The 13,852-nt window shown below is 39.3% G+C and overlaps 2 protein-coding genes across 7 annotated transcripts in view; one reads left to right on the top strand and one right to left on the bottom strand.

Moving 5' to 3' along the window:
* Positions 1 to 11,482, top strand: part of fancc (FA complementation group C) — a 24,774-nt gene extending 13,292 nt beyond the window's left edge. The window contains exons 8-15 of one of the 2 annotated variants that reach the window (XM_020593745.1): positions 242 to 398; positions 2,996 to 3,051; positions 3,148 to 3,247; positions 4,029 to 4,104; positions 5,523 to 5,631; positions 8,410 to 8,584; positions 9,752 to 9,961; positions 10,548 to 11,482. In XM_020593745.1, coding sequence (XP_020449401.1) covers positions 242 to 398; positions 2,996 to 3,051; positions 3,148 to 3,247; positions 4,029 to 4,104; positions 5,523 to 5,631; positions 8,410 to 8,584; positions 9,752 to 9,961; positions 10,548 to 10,685 — 1,021 coding nt within the window. In that variant the 3' untranslated portion in view covers positions 10,686 to 11,482. Of the gene's footprint in view, positions 1 to 241; positions 399 to 2,995; positions 3,052 to 3,147; positions 3,248 to 4,028; positions 4,105 to 5,522; positions 5,632 to 8,409; positions 8,585 to 9,751; positions 9,962 to 10,542 lie in introns of both variants that reach the window. The other variant, XM_020593746.1, reaches the window with a different exon arrangement.
* An 84-nt stretch (positions 11,483 to 11,566) lies between these two features.
* The window catches only part of aopep (aminopeptidase O (putative)), a 75,714-nt gene continuing 73,428 nt past the window's right edge, over positions 11,567 to 13,852 (bottom strand). For all 5 annotated transcript variants that reach the window (XR_002274429.1, XR_002274428.1, XR_002274430.1 and 2 more), the window contains one exon: positions 11,567 to 12,417. The gene's annotated coding sequence lies outside the window, so the exon portion shown is untranslated. The remainder of the gene's footprint in view (positions 12,418 to 13,852) is intronic.

Raw genomic sequence — 13,852 nt, 5'->3', positions numbered from 1 at the left:
TTTTTTTTTAATTCTGTCTCTCAGAGTGGGAATGCACCTACAATGTGAATGTCAGACCCCTCCATGATTTCTAAGTGGGAGAACTTGCAAAATCGCAGGGTGTTCAAATACTTCTGTTCCTCACTGTATGTATAAAATGTTGCCATAGTGGAACAAAAAAGTAGTGTCCATGGTATGGTATATGATGGTATAAGATATAAAATAATATGTTATAAATTAATCAGTGCTGCTTTTTTCTCAGCCAAGGAGCATCACTGGAGGAGCAGGCAGTGGTGTCTCTGTGGTATCACAGCCTGTCCAGCCTGGAAGGGGCAGTACTAAGTCTTCTAGAGTCTCTTCTTACCAACACGGGGTCAACACCGTTGGAGATAAAGCAGCATGTAGCAAAGTCGCTGCTGGTGGGTAATTTTTTTTAAATTTTTTATGAAAATTTTAATTAAACAAGATAAAGTCATGCACTGCTGTCATGGCTGTGATACATTTTACCTATAACCACTATTCTGTCTGCAGCTTGTATTTTGTATTGTGTAGAATGTTGTGCCACGGAGCTGTGGTAGTTTCTGCAATGTATTGGCAGCATTTAAGACTGCTGATACATTTATGACATATTGCTGCCGTTAAATGGCTTTGTTTCATACACAGTTTGACTCATCTGCCCTGAATTATAGAGTGTCACATCAGAAATCACTGCACACTCCATATGTGTTTAGCTTCACTTTGAACTGCTTTGTCAACTGAGAGACCAAACATTTTGAAAATAAAGCCTGCTTTATTTTATTTTATTATGAAGCACGGAGTTGAACTGTTTTTATATGGAAGTATTTCAGTGCTTTTTTGGTCTTAATGACTGTTTTTGCCCAGCTTGCACGCACCATTTGGCTTTACTTTACATGCGTCTCACATCATTTGGCTAGCTCTAAACCACATCTCACATCATTTGGCTTGTGCTGCGTAGCCTTTACTGTACTGGGGAAGTTCTGACTGTGTCACTTGAGTTCTTGGCCACTCCTCACTTCATATAATTTAAGACCATGCCCAAGTAAAAAAATTTTTATTTACAAATTGGTATGTCTAGTTATTGAAGATAAAGTCTTCATTACTACATTGCAGTCAGAAAATATAAGCTGTGGCTTTTGTTATTTTGCTTGGCCAGCAGGATCTGGTATCTCTCCCACAGCAACTTGGAACATGTTGGACAAATAAGTGCATATGCTGTGAAAAACAATTAGAAATTACTGTTTCACCAAAATTATAAAATTCAGGAAAACTGAACATCTACCCAAAACCTAAACCAGTTTCTAACTCACTCAGTAGGTATGACACAAAAATGGAGTGGAGGGAATCGATCAATGTTTGTAGACATCTTTTCTACAGATTGGTTGTGTCAGATGTCTCTGGCCAGCAATCAAGCACCGTGTGTGTAGCTATGAATGGTGTCCTGTTTACCTAAGTTAATGATTACATTCCCTTTTGTAGCTATAAATGTAAGACAAACTCAATTTTGTAACAATAACATATCTGCCATTTTGTTTAATCTTAACTTGGGTCAAGTTTGTCAGTTGTGTCACTCCTGATTTCCCCGAGTGATGGTCCACTTGAGTTGTGTACACAACAGGCTAGCAGTATACAGTTTTTCAGTTTAGGAACAGTTCTTAAAAATTAAGATAGATGAGAACACATGCATGTGTGTGTGAAAGACAGAGATAGGGACAGAGAGGCAACAGTTGACAGTTTATTTCTGTCCCATCATGAATCTTTTTGTTTCTTTTTATCCTACTCTGACTGACTTGTGTTATCACTTTGCTAGTTCACTGGCACATGCATGCATGCCAACTCACTCACACATGCTTATGTTCATGAAATTACATTTGGCACTGAAGCTAGGCTGTCAGTAGGAGGATGGGATGCATACGTTTAGCTTTCACTTAGCCTTTGGGTTGTTGGAATAGTATATTTGCCATACATGTGTGCAAGAGAAACAACAACAAACAAAACAAAACAAAAAGAAAGAGGCGCCTGAGCAGACTGGCCTGTCTTGCCCCTCGCTTCCTGCCTCTCACACACTTGTTTAAACTGCAATCAAAAATGGGAATCATGAAATTAGACTCACATTCCTCGCTTTGGCTTGTCCCACCCCCCTGTGATCCAGTGAAAGACACAGGCCCAATAACAATAAATGCTCATTTCCTGGGCCTGACTGCCAAAAACAGGATGTTTGCTGCATGCTGTAATTGACCCTCTTGAAATGTTAGCAGTAAGGTATGGAGGAGGACGCTAACAAAAAAAATCTGTTTTCACTAGGAGGCAACCATGACAGTTCGCAAATGCATGCATGCTGGCATGCAACCCACATACACAGATGAACCATATGCCAACATATTGCTAATGCCCACACAAACAGCTGCCAGTAAAGCCTGTTGAGTTTTATTAATGCCATGTTCTGGCCTGGAGAAGAAGAACAACATGACAAAACTTAGGATGCATCGTGTTTTAGTACAATGTCATGACACCATATAACTGTTAGGTGGGGTGATAGGTGTGCCTGGGCTGGAGGGAAATATAAATATACAGTTGGCAGTTTATTAGGTACACCTAACTAAATCTAGGCCAGTCTAATACAAAAATTGAGCAGTAAGTTCACTTTTAAACTAGCTGTCAGTGAATTAAATAAATAGAAAAGCTTGCTCTGTCCCATTCTGGTCCTCCTTTTAATCTTTCTACTCCTGTATTACACATACAGGAGGTAGATGAAGGAGGCACTGACAGAGGGGTGAACTGAGTAGTTAATGGGGAGAGAGTGAGAATGAACAAAGGGAGGCACTAGAACAGGGAGGTTTGTAGACAATCTAACAGGGACACCCAGTGGTCAGCATTTTGGGTAAACATTTCTGTACTCTTTAGTGAATCTATTTGGAAGCAGATTTGTCTGATGTTATGATCTGTAGTTTCTGTACATTCTGAGTGGTGTGAAGGCTTGTGTTTCTGTGTGTTCCAGCCTAAAGCCTGTGCTCAGCACTGCTCTATATTTTTGGTTACAAGTGACATCTTCAGGTGAGTTTCAGTGTGTTGTTTTAAGGCTGCTGTGATTCTGCTGATGTGTTATGATGGAGTACACGATGTATTCATGTCCTTGTGTGTCTCTGGCAGGTCCATCCTTAAGCAAGCTGAAGGAAATAAGTCTATTAAGTTTCTTATCCAAACCTTTACAAGCTGTTTCCTCAGGGAGCTGGCACTGCTGCAGCCTCAGGTAGGCCTTGGCAACTAAGGATTACATTTATTAAAAACTTAGACTTACAGATGGGGTGATGAACCAGTTACCTCTCCTCTGCAGGCAAGATGACTTAACATTAGATGAGTCCTCCACATCATTATCACTTGATCTTCAGCCAGGGGCTCACTGCTCACACTACACACACCACAGTTTGCATCTCAGCCTCATAGACAATAAATGAAAATTGTTTTTAAATTATCAACTTGCAGGTAATAATTTTGTATGGAGAAATCATCAGCAGTAAACTACTGTGAACTGGTAAACGGATGTGCCATCATGTACTTTTAAGCTTTTTCTAAATCTTTCAGCCCACACAACCTCTCTTAGATATATGATATGTGTCTGTTTTGGTATAGGGGACCTCCATCAACACATCCTGCATGCCTGTACTGGGATTCACATGTCTGCCATTACTGGCAAAACCAGAAAACAGATGTGTTTGTACATAGGTGTGATGAATTACCTGCAGAACAGTTTTATGAATGTAGTTTAGCTGCATTTCACCTCTATTAACCAGTAGATGGCAGTGCTATAGTGTATTTACAGCAGATTCAGTTTTTAATGCCTTTAGTCACACTGCACTAAACTCTGCCCATTACACGATACATTACCCATTAGCACCTACTATATCACTCTTACACAGCCTTCCATTAAAACTGTCATTTTTCAGGCTTTCAGAGCACAGTGATGTATGAGTTTAAGGTAAGTATGATTTAACTTTATGAAGCTCAGACAACATTGTGCTTTGTTGTTACAGGAGCATGTTTCTTTGAAGGCATTCTTCCCACAGTCGCCTCAGAGTCTGTTGGTTCCCCTGTTGACCCTGCCATCAGGTCAGTGTGCAGACACGTGCTGTGTGCGTATGCCTGCTTTTGGATGTTTCACTTTAACACAATGCACAAAACCCTGTATTGTGAGTAAGAGAGTATTGAGGTATTGTTTAACTCTGTGTAAACAGTTTTCCAGCCACAGACTGCATCGACTTTTGCGTGTCTTGTTCTAATCAGTGATAGTTAACAACTGTGTTAAATATTTTACTGTTTGTCAAATATAAACGTTGACATGATGTGGAACCAGGGTGCGAATTACTCCGTGCATTTTGGGTGATCTTCTTTTGGCTGGCTTTCAGTGAGCAAAGTGGTGTTGCTTATGTGAAATCTATACAGTTGACAGTTAACTGAAATCATTGATCAGAATACACTTTGTTATTCTTCTCTTCAAGAACAATCTGTATTATCTGTAATGAATATGTATTACCAGGTGTTTATGTATGGTAACCTTTACTATTGAAGGGATGCACAGTAGGTAAGTGCAGGGGCCCAGCAGAGCAGTGCTTATCAGTGTGTGCCCAGACTGGCCTGTAGGCAGGAATGAGTTACAGGAACAGAGCCATTTAGGAACTCACTGGAGCCCAGCCAGGACTATGAGTTAATTATTACTGTGTGTGTAGTGAATTGTAATTTCTCACAGAGTACTGAATGGTACTGTGAAAAGTAGAAGATTTTGGGTTTCATCATGGTTTGTGCTCCCTCTGGAAAAGCTATAAATTACAACTTAACATTGCATTGTTAAACATAGCCTGGGAGGAAGACATGGCTCAAGATATGGAGCTTTGGAAATGTGTGTTAGTTTGTTTGACATTTAGGTGGAGTTTTATTGCAGAATTTGGTTTGTGGTAGGGAAGTTATTTTTCACAGTACAATATGGTATGTGACAAACACCACGCTGGCCTATAAGCTGTTAAAAATAATAGATGTAGACCAGGAAAAAGCTGTTACAAGCAGTAAGAGTATTTGATCCAGTTCTACTTGGAAATACTTGTAGCTAGTATTTGGAAATTTGCCTTTTTTAAGATATTTCACATGTAAAAATGGCTTGTGTTGCCCTCTGGACAGCAGTGTATCTCCATCTTGATATAAGAATAGGCAAATAATTCTTATTGGCCTTTGCTTGCCTTTCTTTCTTATCATCTAACTCTTGTATACAATGTACAGGCAAGTCTGTTCTTTTGTGTTTTCAGTCCTCGTGCTCAGCTAAGCTAACCAGCTGCTGACTGTAGTTACATATTTACTGTACAGACACGACAGTGGTATCAATTTTCTTATCACACTCTTGGACAGAAGGTGACTTAGTATTATTTCCATTTTGCCATCTTTGAATTTTGTAAGTACAAGTACTCATTGATGGTAAAAACAGTATACCTGCGTTACAAGTTTTAACTGAGTGTGTATGTCTGAATCTGTTCTTGCAGAGATGCCTCAGGAGGCTTGGAGACATCACCTGAACTGGATCAGTAGCTCAGTACAGAGACTGACAGAGGAGGAAGAAGAGGGAGACAGAGACAGTGGCGGCAGCACCAGGTTAGAGCGAGAAAGTCTCGCAGAGGGAATGTGTTAAAGCTTGCTGCTTCCACCACCCTACTGAATGCCTGTGTGGTCTTAGTTCCATTAGCTGCTGTTGAGGGGGTGGTTAGTCAGATATTTTCCCCTTGTATCACAGCAAAGAGGTCCTCCAAGTGCTCATTAGAAGCTATTAGCTTGGGAACGAGAGATCTTTGGAGAAAACAAGTGTTGGAAAGCTGAATAATAAGAGAAAAGAAATACAGATGTAGAACCAGAGAAGCAGGGAGAAAGTGGGCAGAAGACATAAGTATCATTTTAGCATGAAACAGAGAAAAGCAAAGAGTGAGTAGCCTTAGTTAGACAGATTTAGGTGAAAAAAGTCCCCTTTCCATCGCCTGGTACCGGCTTAACTTGACTCTACTTGCCTTTGGTACCAGGTGCTTGCTTTGCCTCTGCAGATGGTCCCCTCACAGTGTAGCTGGTTGTCATAGCGACACCGTATTACACTACTGTGATATCGTCAGCAAACAACACAGTAACAATGACGGACAATGGAGGGTTTGCTGTTCTTGAGTCTCGGTATGTGGATGTTTTTAGTTAGTACAGTAACTACAGTAAAGTAGCGGTGAACGTTGGATAACGTTGCATTTAAAAATGCCGCTTTCTTTGTTCCAGGACGTCTCACATGTTGATGACGTGATTTCTCTGACCAATCGCTAGTCTGCAGTGTTTACACTTCACCTTTTGGTATCGCCTCTGCTCACTTGGAACCTCAACGTTGGTGATACAAAAAACAGTACCAGGTACTATCCCCAACAATTGATTGGTGGAAACACAAATAAGGCGAGTCGAGTTGAGCTGGTACCAGGCGGTGGAAGAGGGGCTGAAAATAGAGGATGCAGAGAAAAAGCAGAAGGCAACCGATGTGAGAGATGAAGATTTGATACTCTCCAGCTGTGGTCTTTAATGGGGCCCATTATCTGCACCAGTGCTCCATTCTGGAGCTCCTTGCAAAATTCCCAAAACACCGTTCTGAGCCAGCAGTGGGAAAGTTAGTATTGTTGTGTTGCTCTGAGCAAAGATGCAGCTGCCATGGCCCTGCAAAGCGGTCCTGCTTGTTTTATTTGGAGGCCAAGGGGAAAGAGGGGAGATGAGGAAGAGAGCTCTAATAGTGATATTAGGGAAATCCGAAAGCGAGAGATCCTTATCGCTTGCTGTTGCAGCTGTGTGACTCTGTTTTGTTGTGTAGCAGTGTTCCTTTTGGCTAAATCTTAGTCCATCTTGAGCACTTTTTGTACATTTGGCTATGGCATTTTTCCCTTGATTTGACAGTAAACTGCAGACTGTAATGATGGGGAGGAACTGTAACATTTTAAAGCAATCCATGACACTCACATTCTCTTCTCTCTCTGCCTCCCTTGATTCTTTCAGAGGTGTAACTATTATTTTCATTACTGAGTAGTTTGGTAATAAGTGACTTCTCTATAAATTGTCAACAGAATAGTGGAAAATGCCCATCACAGTTTCCCAGAGGCCAAAGTGACCTCTTCCAATGACTTGATTTTTCTGACTAAAAGTCTAAAATACAAAGATATGCTTATACTTTTGAATAACAAAAGGAGAAAATCTTCACAATGTATGACACATACTGGGTGTGTATAACCACACACCAGTCGGAATCCAGAATGTATAAAAATGTTTTGCTTAAGTTTATATCACATTTGTACTTTATTTCAGTTCCTAGTTTTTTTCAGCACAGCAATATGGAATGACAAAGGACCAGGAAATATTAGGCATTTTTGCTTTAATATTTATAGCAGGACTGCATTTCACATCTGGCAATACTGAGTGAATAGAGAGTGAAATATTATAAATGTCAATGAGCATGGTTTATAAAGAGGAGGTATTAGGGATAAAATGTTGGGCTGGATTGTGTAGTTTGAGATGTTACTTAAGTGCTATAAAAATATAGAACTGATGCTCATTACTGTTTTATGAATGTTTTTTATGTTACAAAATGTCACCAGTAGAAAAAGCCCATTACAGCTGCCCCTCATTGTGATGGCACAATAGGAAACAATCTGTGTGAAAGCTTTGTCTGACTTTGGTTATCAATTATTCCAGTCAGTGGGGACGGGACTAGTATTACTGGCAGTCACACCGAGTTGTGGCTCATTAATAAAGCTCCTAGGATGTAAATGACCCCAGAGGGCTCAGGTGACACACTGAAAACCAAATCATTTTGAAAAAGTTTGGTGTAAAAAAAACAAAAAAACATCACAGATATGTTCCACAGACAAACGGTAGTAATCTCAGTTTGTCTAAATGTATTAAAATGCCTCCCCCATGGCCAGGTTTTTTTTAAGTGTATGGTCTACAACTTGGATGTAAATTAATGGGATAACAATTGGTTGTATTTTGCACAGTACATTTAGGCAGGACAGAAGGGGAAAGTTGAAGAATACATATTCACACACATGCCATGGAAAAACTGAGGCTGGGATGGGTTAAGCACCAGGCTATTTAGGAACTAAGTTAGGCCACCCAAGTCACCTTATTGTTTATAGGTGCACTGTTAGTTTTAAAATTTGGGAAGTACCACTGTAATGCTTTGTTTGTAGTGAATTAATGACTAAAAGATTCTTCACAAGGTCTATTTATTTGATTTTTCCAGAGCTTTCAGCCACATCTCATAGTCTTCATCTGCTCAGGTGTACAGTGTACATGTACATGATTTAAGTTGAACAACTGTAATAATCTGTAATGTTGAGCATTGCTTCTCCTTCTAACCTGTAGGGGGCACCACAAAGTGTATGAGGCCTGGTTCCTATTGGTTCAGTGTGGCTACTGGGTGCAGGTGACTGCCCAGCTGCTGGTGACATCAGGGCCTGAGGATTTTGGCCCCCTCCTGTGGCTGTTGACTTTTTACCACCACCCCACCAGAAGGTTACACCATAGAGCTTTACAACTGGTGAGATTGCCCTAAAAAAGTTTTTTTTTTTAGTTTGGCTCATGTCCCATCTGCTAACATTGAGGGGTGGAGATTATGACCTATAAATCAACCAACCACTAGGGGGCGATTGACTTGCTTATCAGTCCGTTTTTTGCACACTGGCATAAAATGGATAAATATCTTAAAATCTATAGCTAAGCCACTCTTTTAAAGGTCATATCTGAATGCAGCACCTCAAAATCCATGAAAATTAGCACATTTCAATTTGGAAGGAAAAACCTGTTCATCAGGCAGCTGCCTTGCGTGGTAGCTTGCTGCCATCAGTGTGTGTGTATGAATTGATGCCAAACTGTGATAGGATTTGGATAAAAGCTTTATATAAACACAGCCCATCTACTTAATATACAGACATTCCAACTAGCCTCAAGAATACTTTGAGACTAGTTGATTGGTTAGTGCTAATTAGAAAATTTTAGCATGCTAACATGCTCAATGAAGACGGTAAACATGGTAAACATTACACCTGCTAAACATGTAGCATAGTAGCATTGTCACTGAGCATGTTAGCATTTAGCTGAAAACAGGTGAGGCTAGGTGATGAGGAACAACACTGTATTCAGGTTGTGAGGTTTATTCAGTATGACTGCAGAAAGAGTGGATTTAACCTCAGCTACTGTATCAATAGAATTTGTAGTATTGTAACTCATCATAACAATGTGCATGGTCTCTTGCTCTCAGCAGGTGCATCATATTTGATAGCCACAGAACAAATACAGAGAAAGAACAGTAACACATTAAAGAATAAATTATGGATGACCAGTATCTGAGAGGGAGAGAATGAGACAGCAGTGAAGGGAGAGAGAGGGATATAGATGAAGGAGGGGAGCTGGGTGAAAAGGGTGATGTAGTATTGATTTCTTAGTGAGCGTCTGGCCAGCTGGCTTGAGTTTCTTCTCTTTGTATCTTGTTTGTCAGACTGCTCTCATAACTCTGGGAGACTTGGCGGTGTCACTACCATCTCTCCCAATATGATTTTACATTTAACTTACATGAGGTTGTCGGTGTTCATCATTTTGCGAATTACTAATCTATTGATTTTTATTTGCAGGCAGAATACTCTTGATTTGAGTGTAGGTCTATAAATAAACACCAGTCAGCTTAAATTTATATCACCTGTGTTTCCAGGTTCATGCAAAAGAAGCATGGAATCACCTGCATTGCCTTTTCTTGGTCTTAGCTGGTCCTCTTCCTGTTGACCGCCTGCAGTCATTGCTCACCCTGATGTCACCTCAACCTCAGCAACCACTGTCTCCATTATTGATTCTCAAACTCTTGGTCAACTTTGCTGTTTTCTCCCAACAACAGCTGAGTAGATCAACAAAGATTTTACAGACGGTAAGATGCTGTTTTCTTCCCCTCAAAATCTGTTTTCAGTCATTTCTAAATTCATGTTCCACACATTCCATAGTTCGACTTTCACGCACATCACGACTCGTACATTTAGTTGTTTCAAAACAATTTATAAATTCTTGAGACAGGAAGTTCATTCTTGACCCTGAAAACAGCAGTTGTCTATAGTAGAAAAAACAAAACACCGCTTTTCTGAATTTTTGCAAATATTAGTTGAATTTTACGTGGAATACTGTATTATATATCACTCAGACTTTGATCCTTAGAGGTAATTGTGGATTTTCAACATAATTTTTCTATCCAAAATCTCCCATTCCATGCACACCACAGTTAGATTTTTGTAGCTGAATGGGCTCTAATTATTTAGATATATCTGCCAATATTATGAAATCCACAAACATGACATTAGTTTTTAGAAGTTTCATTTAAAGTACATAGTTATCCAGTGTACTGTTAAATGTTGTATATCAAAAATAATGAGTACCTCTTCTTTTTTTAAAAATGCCTTTTTAGATACCAAATTATGCATTTTATTGCAGCTTTTTGTCTTTGTCTCTGTATGTCAGCCCAGGTGGTGGATCAGTCTGGTCTGGCTGGTGAAGCAGCGTGTGTTCTCCACTCACTGGAGCTCAGACTAAATGAAGAAAGCTGTGTATCAAGTGACTCTAACAGAGTTCATCTTAGGATCAAGGCACTTCAAAACATTTAACACATGTGCATGCAACATGGAAACCTGCTGAGAACCAAGCACACACACACACAAAACCGGTGAGTGTGCATACCCAGACACACACATGTTAATGCACATAACCACACAGCAGTGAGTTCATCCTCCACTCAGGGTTTTGTTCAGAGAACATTTGCAGAATGCTAAATAATTACAGTTTGGTGTAGATATGCTGTGGAACAATGACAGGAGTGTGTCTAAACAGCACAGCGAGGACAGATTATGTAGAGAGCCAACAATTATACACGCACACAGACAAGGCCCACAAGGACACTTGAGCAGTGACAGATCGCACTGCAAAGAAGCAGCAGCGCGTACAACGTGTCAGAGCCCTCCCACTCATAATTGTCTTACACTATAAATCCTTCATGTTACACAGGCTGACTGAAAGACATTTAGCTTCAAAAGGAAATCCAAATGCCTGTAATCATTGAATAATTATTGTTTTTGCTAAAATATGTTAATATGAAAAACATATTCCAACAGTACTGAATATATGGCAAAATGTGAATAATTAAATGTAATGTTACATATTCCTTCCTGTACATTTTTGTTATCTATAAAGGTATAGATTGACTTGTTGTCATCAATGTTTGAGTCATAATTTGAAGCACAGACATTTAAAATGAATATTGCAGTGCAACATTTGCAAATACCCTACTTATATTTCTAGATAACTACTTCATTACAATGTGAATATTGTAAATATTTTAGGGCTGCAACTAAGGATTGTTTTTATTATTGATTAATCTGACAGTTATTTTCTCTATTAATCGATTATCGTTTGCAGGAACCTTTCTAATACAGAAATTTAACATCTTACTGCACCGGGCTTTTTGACTCAAGTATTTGTTATGCAAATATATTATGCAACCAATGTTTAATTCAGTAATATAGTATCCATGAAATGGCAGTCTGGATAAAATGTGTACATAGTTTGCATATCAAATAAGTATAACAGGCGTAAGGCACTAACTAATGCTCAGCTTTTGCACCTTCAGTTATGGAATAAACTTTATAAATGCCACGTATTTATTCTAAAAAAAAGTATTTCACTTTATCATGAACATAACATTTTTCATTAAAAAGAAAATAAAGTTTACCATTATTATTTTATTACACAGCAGTTAAAAAACCATCCTATTTTCATATAGAAATGCCCTGAGCATTGTCTTTGTGTATTTTCCAGTGTTGTTACGGGAATGAGTGAAGTAATTTGTTATTTCCATTACAAAAATATTCACCTGAAAGGATAACCATTCTAAACTCTTAGTAATGACATCATAGCTTTAGACTAAACAGACAGAAGCTCACACCTACATGTAGACACATACATACACAGAAACTTAAACTTAGGAACGTGGCCTGAAAGAGCTTTCTTTTACTGAGTTCGAGCATTTTAAAACAGGAGAAACAATGTCATTTCTTAGTCTTAATATAGAAATTTTATAGTCAGCGATACTGCACTATTAACAAGCTTGTATTGTTAGTGGTTCATACACATCAATTTCTTTAGGCTTGAATGAACAGAACTGCTGTGCTTTAAACCTTGCCAGCTGGCCTTGGCTATAGAGTAAGAGCACAGCCTTCTGGTGTTCACACTGCTGAAGGATTCTGCAGCATCCCCTCTCCTACAGAGGAAGAGGAGGCGAGTTCTGGATCCTCATACGCCCCATGTGCCAAACTCCTGTTGTCTCAATCTGTAGTGAGCAGCCTAGAAGAAAAAGATATGGACATATTGGAGGTTATAGAACATGTGGTAGATGTCTGCAATCCTTTGTTGTTATCCACCTGATGTGAAGATAAACAGTGAACACCGGTTCAAATAATATAGTTTTAGATGATGTGGTATAAGATGCAGAACTCGAACAGTTTTTGAGGCAGATGTCCTAAATTTAGTTAATAAAGATTTGTGACATTATACAGTCCAGAAATAAACTTGCTGACAGTCTCTTGAGGACAAACTATGTAATGCTGAAACTATTTCTAACAGCCATCTGCACATATCCCCGAGTAGCAGAGCCATGTTAACATTCTAAACAGTAAATAGTAGGGATGGGACAATATATTGTAATAAAAGAATGTCACACTATATATGGTTTTGTCTAGCAAAAATAGTACCGTATTTTCCGCACCATAAGGCGCACCAGATTATAAGGCGCAGTCTCAATTACGGGGTCTATTTCTGTACTTAACCCATACATAAGGCGCACCGTATTATAAGGCGCATGCTAAAATGTAACGGAAGCAAAACAGTGAGTTTAGTTGAACTTTATTCTACTATTTAACAATACACTCACATTATTTTTTAATCAATCTTCTCCCACATATCCACTTCCGAACCATTGATTCATTGATTTTGAATTCTTTCGCAGCTGCTCTATTCCCATTAACCACCGCGTAACTGATAGCCTGTAGTTTGAATTGTGCCTCGTAAGCATGTCTCTTCGCTGGTGCCATTTTCGGGGGTCCTTAGACCGGTTTAGACTGGTTTATCGCTGCCAGCGTACGTAGTGTACGTAATACATCCCTGTGTCAGCGGGAAATGGTCCGACAGTCAATCAAGCGGAGCGCTTACCAAAGTCGCACAACAACATTTTTACAGATTTTGGAACTCAGTGCACACATAAGGTGCACCGGATTATCAGGCGCATGGCCGATTTTTGAGAAAATTTAAGGCTTTTAGGTGCGCCTTATAGTGCAGAAAATACGGTAATTTATCAGTTATTAAAATTGTTGGCAATTAATTGACTGGCAGTTAACTAACCGAATAACTGGCAAATCATTCCAGCCATGGATACATCTGTAATAGGCTAATAGTGGCACATATTACCAGCCCAACTTGCCAGAATAGATGTTTTGTCCCCCTGTAAATATACACCTTGACAGTTATGAGTTCTTTGAAACTCTCCTTTAAAATTAATGAAATTATATAAAGCATTTTGTTTAAATATAGTGCAGTTCAGCAGACAATAATATATATACTGTGTGAAAACTGGTACCACCATAGATCGTTTTTCAAGTTCTGAAAAGAAATCTCAACAACTCACTAACAGAACAGCGGCTCTTGTATGCAGTCTGTTAAAGGGGAATGCTAAGTCTGTTGCAACCATGGGTTGGTGGTGAGCGGACTGGACTCCTGTTCCTGC

The sequence above is a fragment of the Monopterus albus genome, unplaced genomic scaffold (assembly GCF_001952655.1).
Source record: "Monopterus albus unplaced genomic scaffold, M_albus_1.0 scaffold20.1, whole genome shotgun sequence".
NCBI classification, from domain to species: domain Eukaryota; kingdom Metazoa; phylum Chordata; class Actinopteri; order Synbranchiformes; family Synbranchidae; genus Monopterus; species Monopterus albus.
This window is presented reverse-complemented; position numbering and strand designations above follow the sequence as displayed.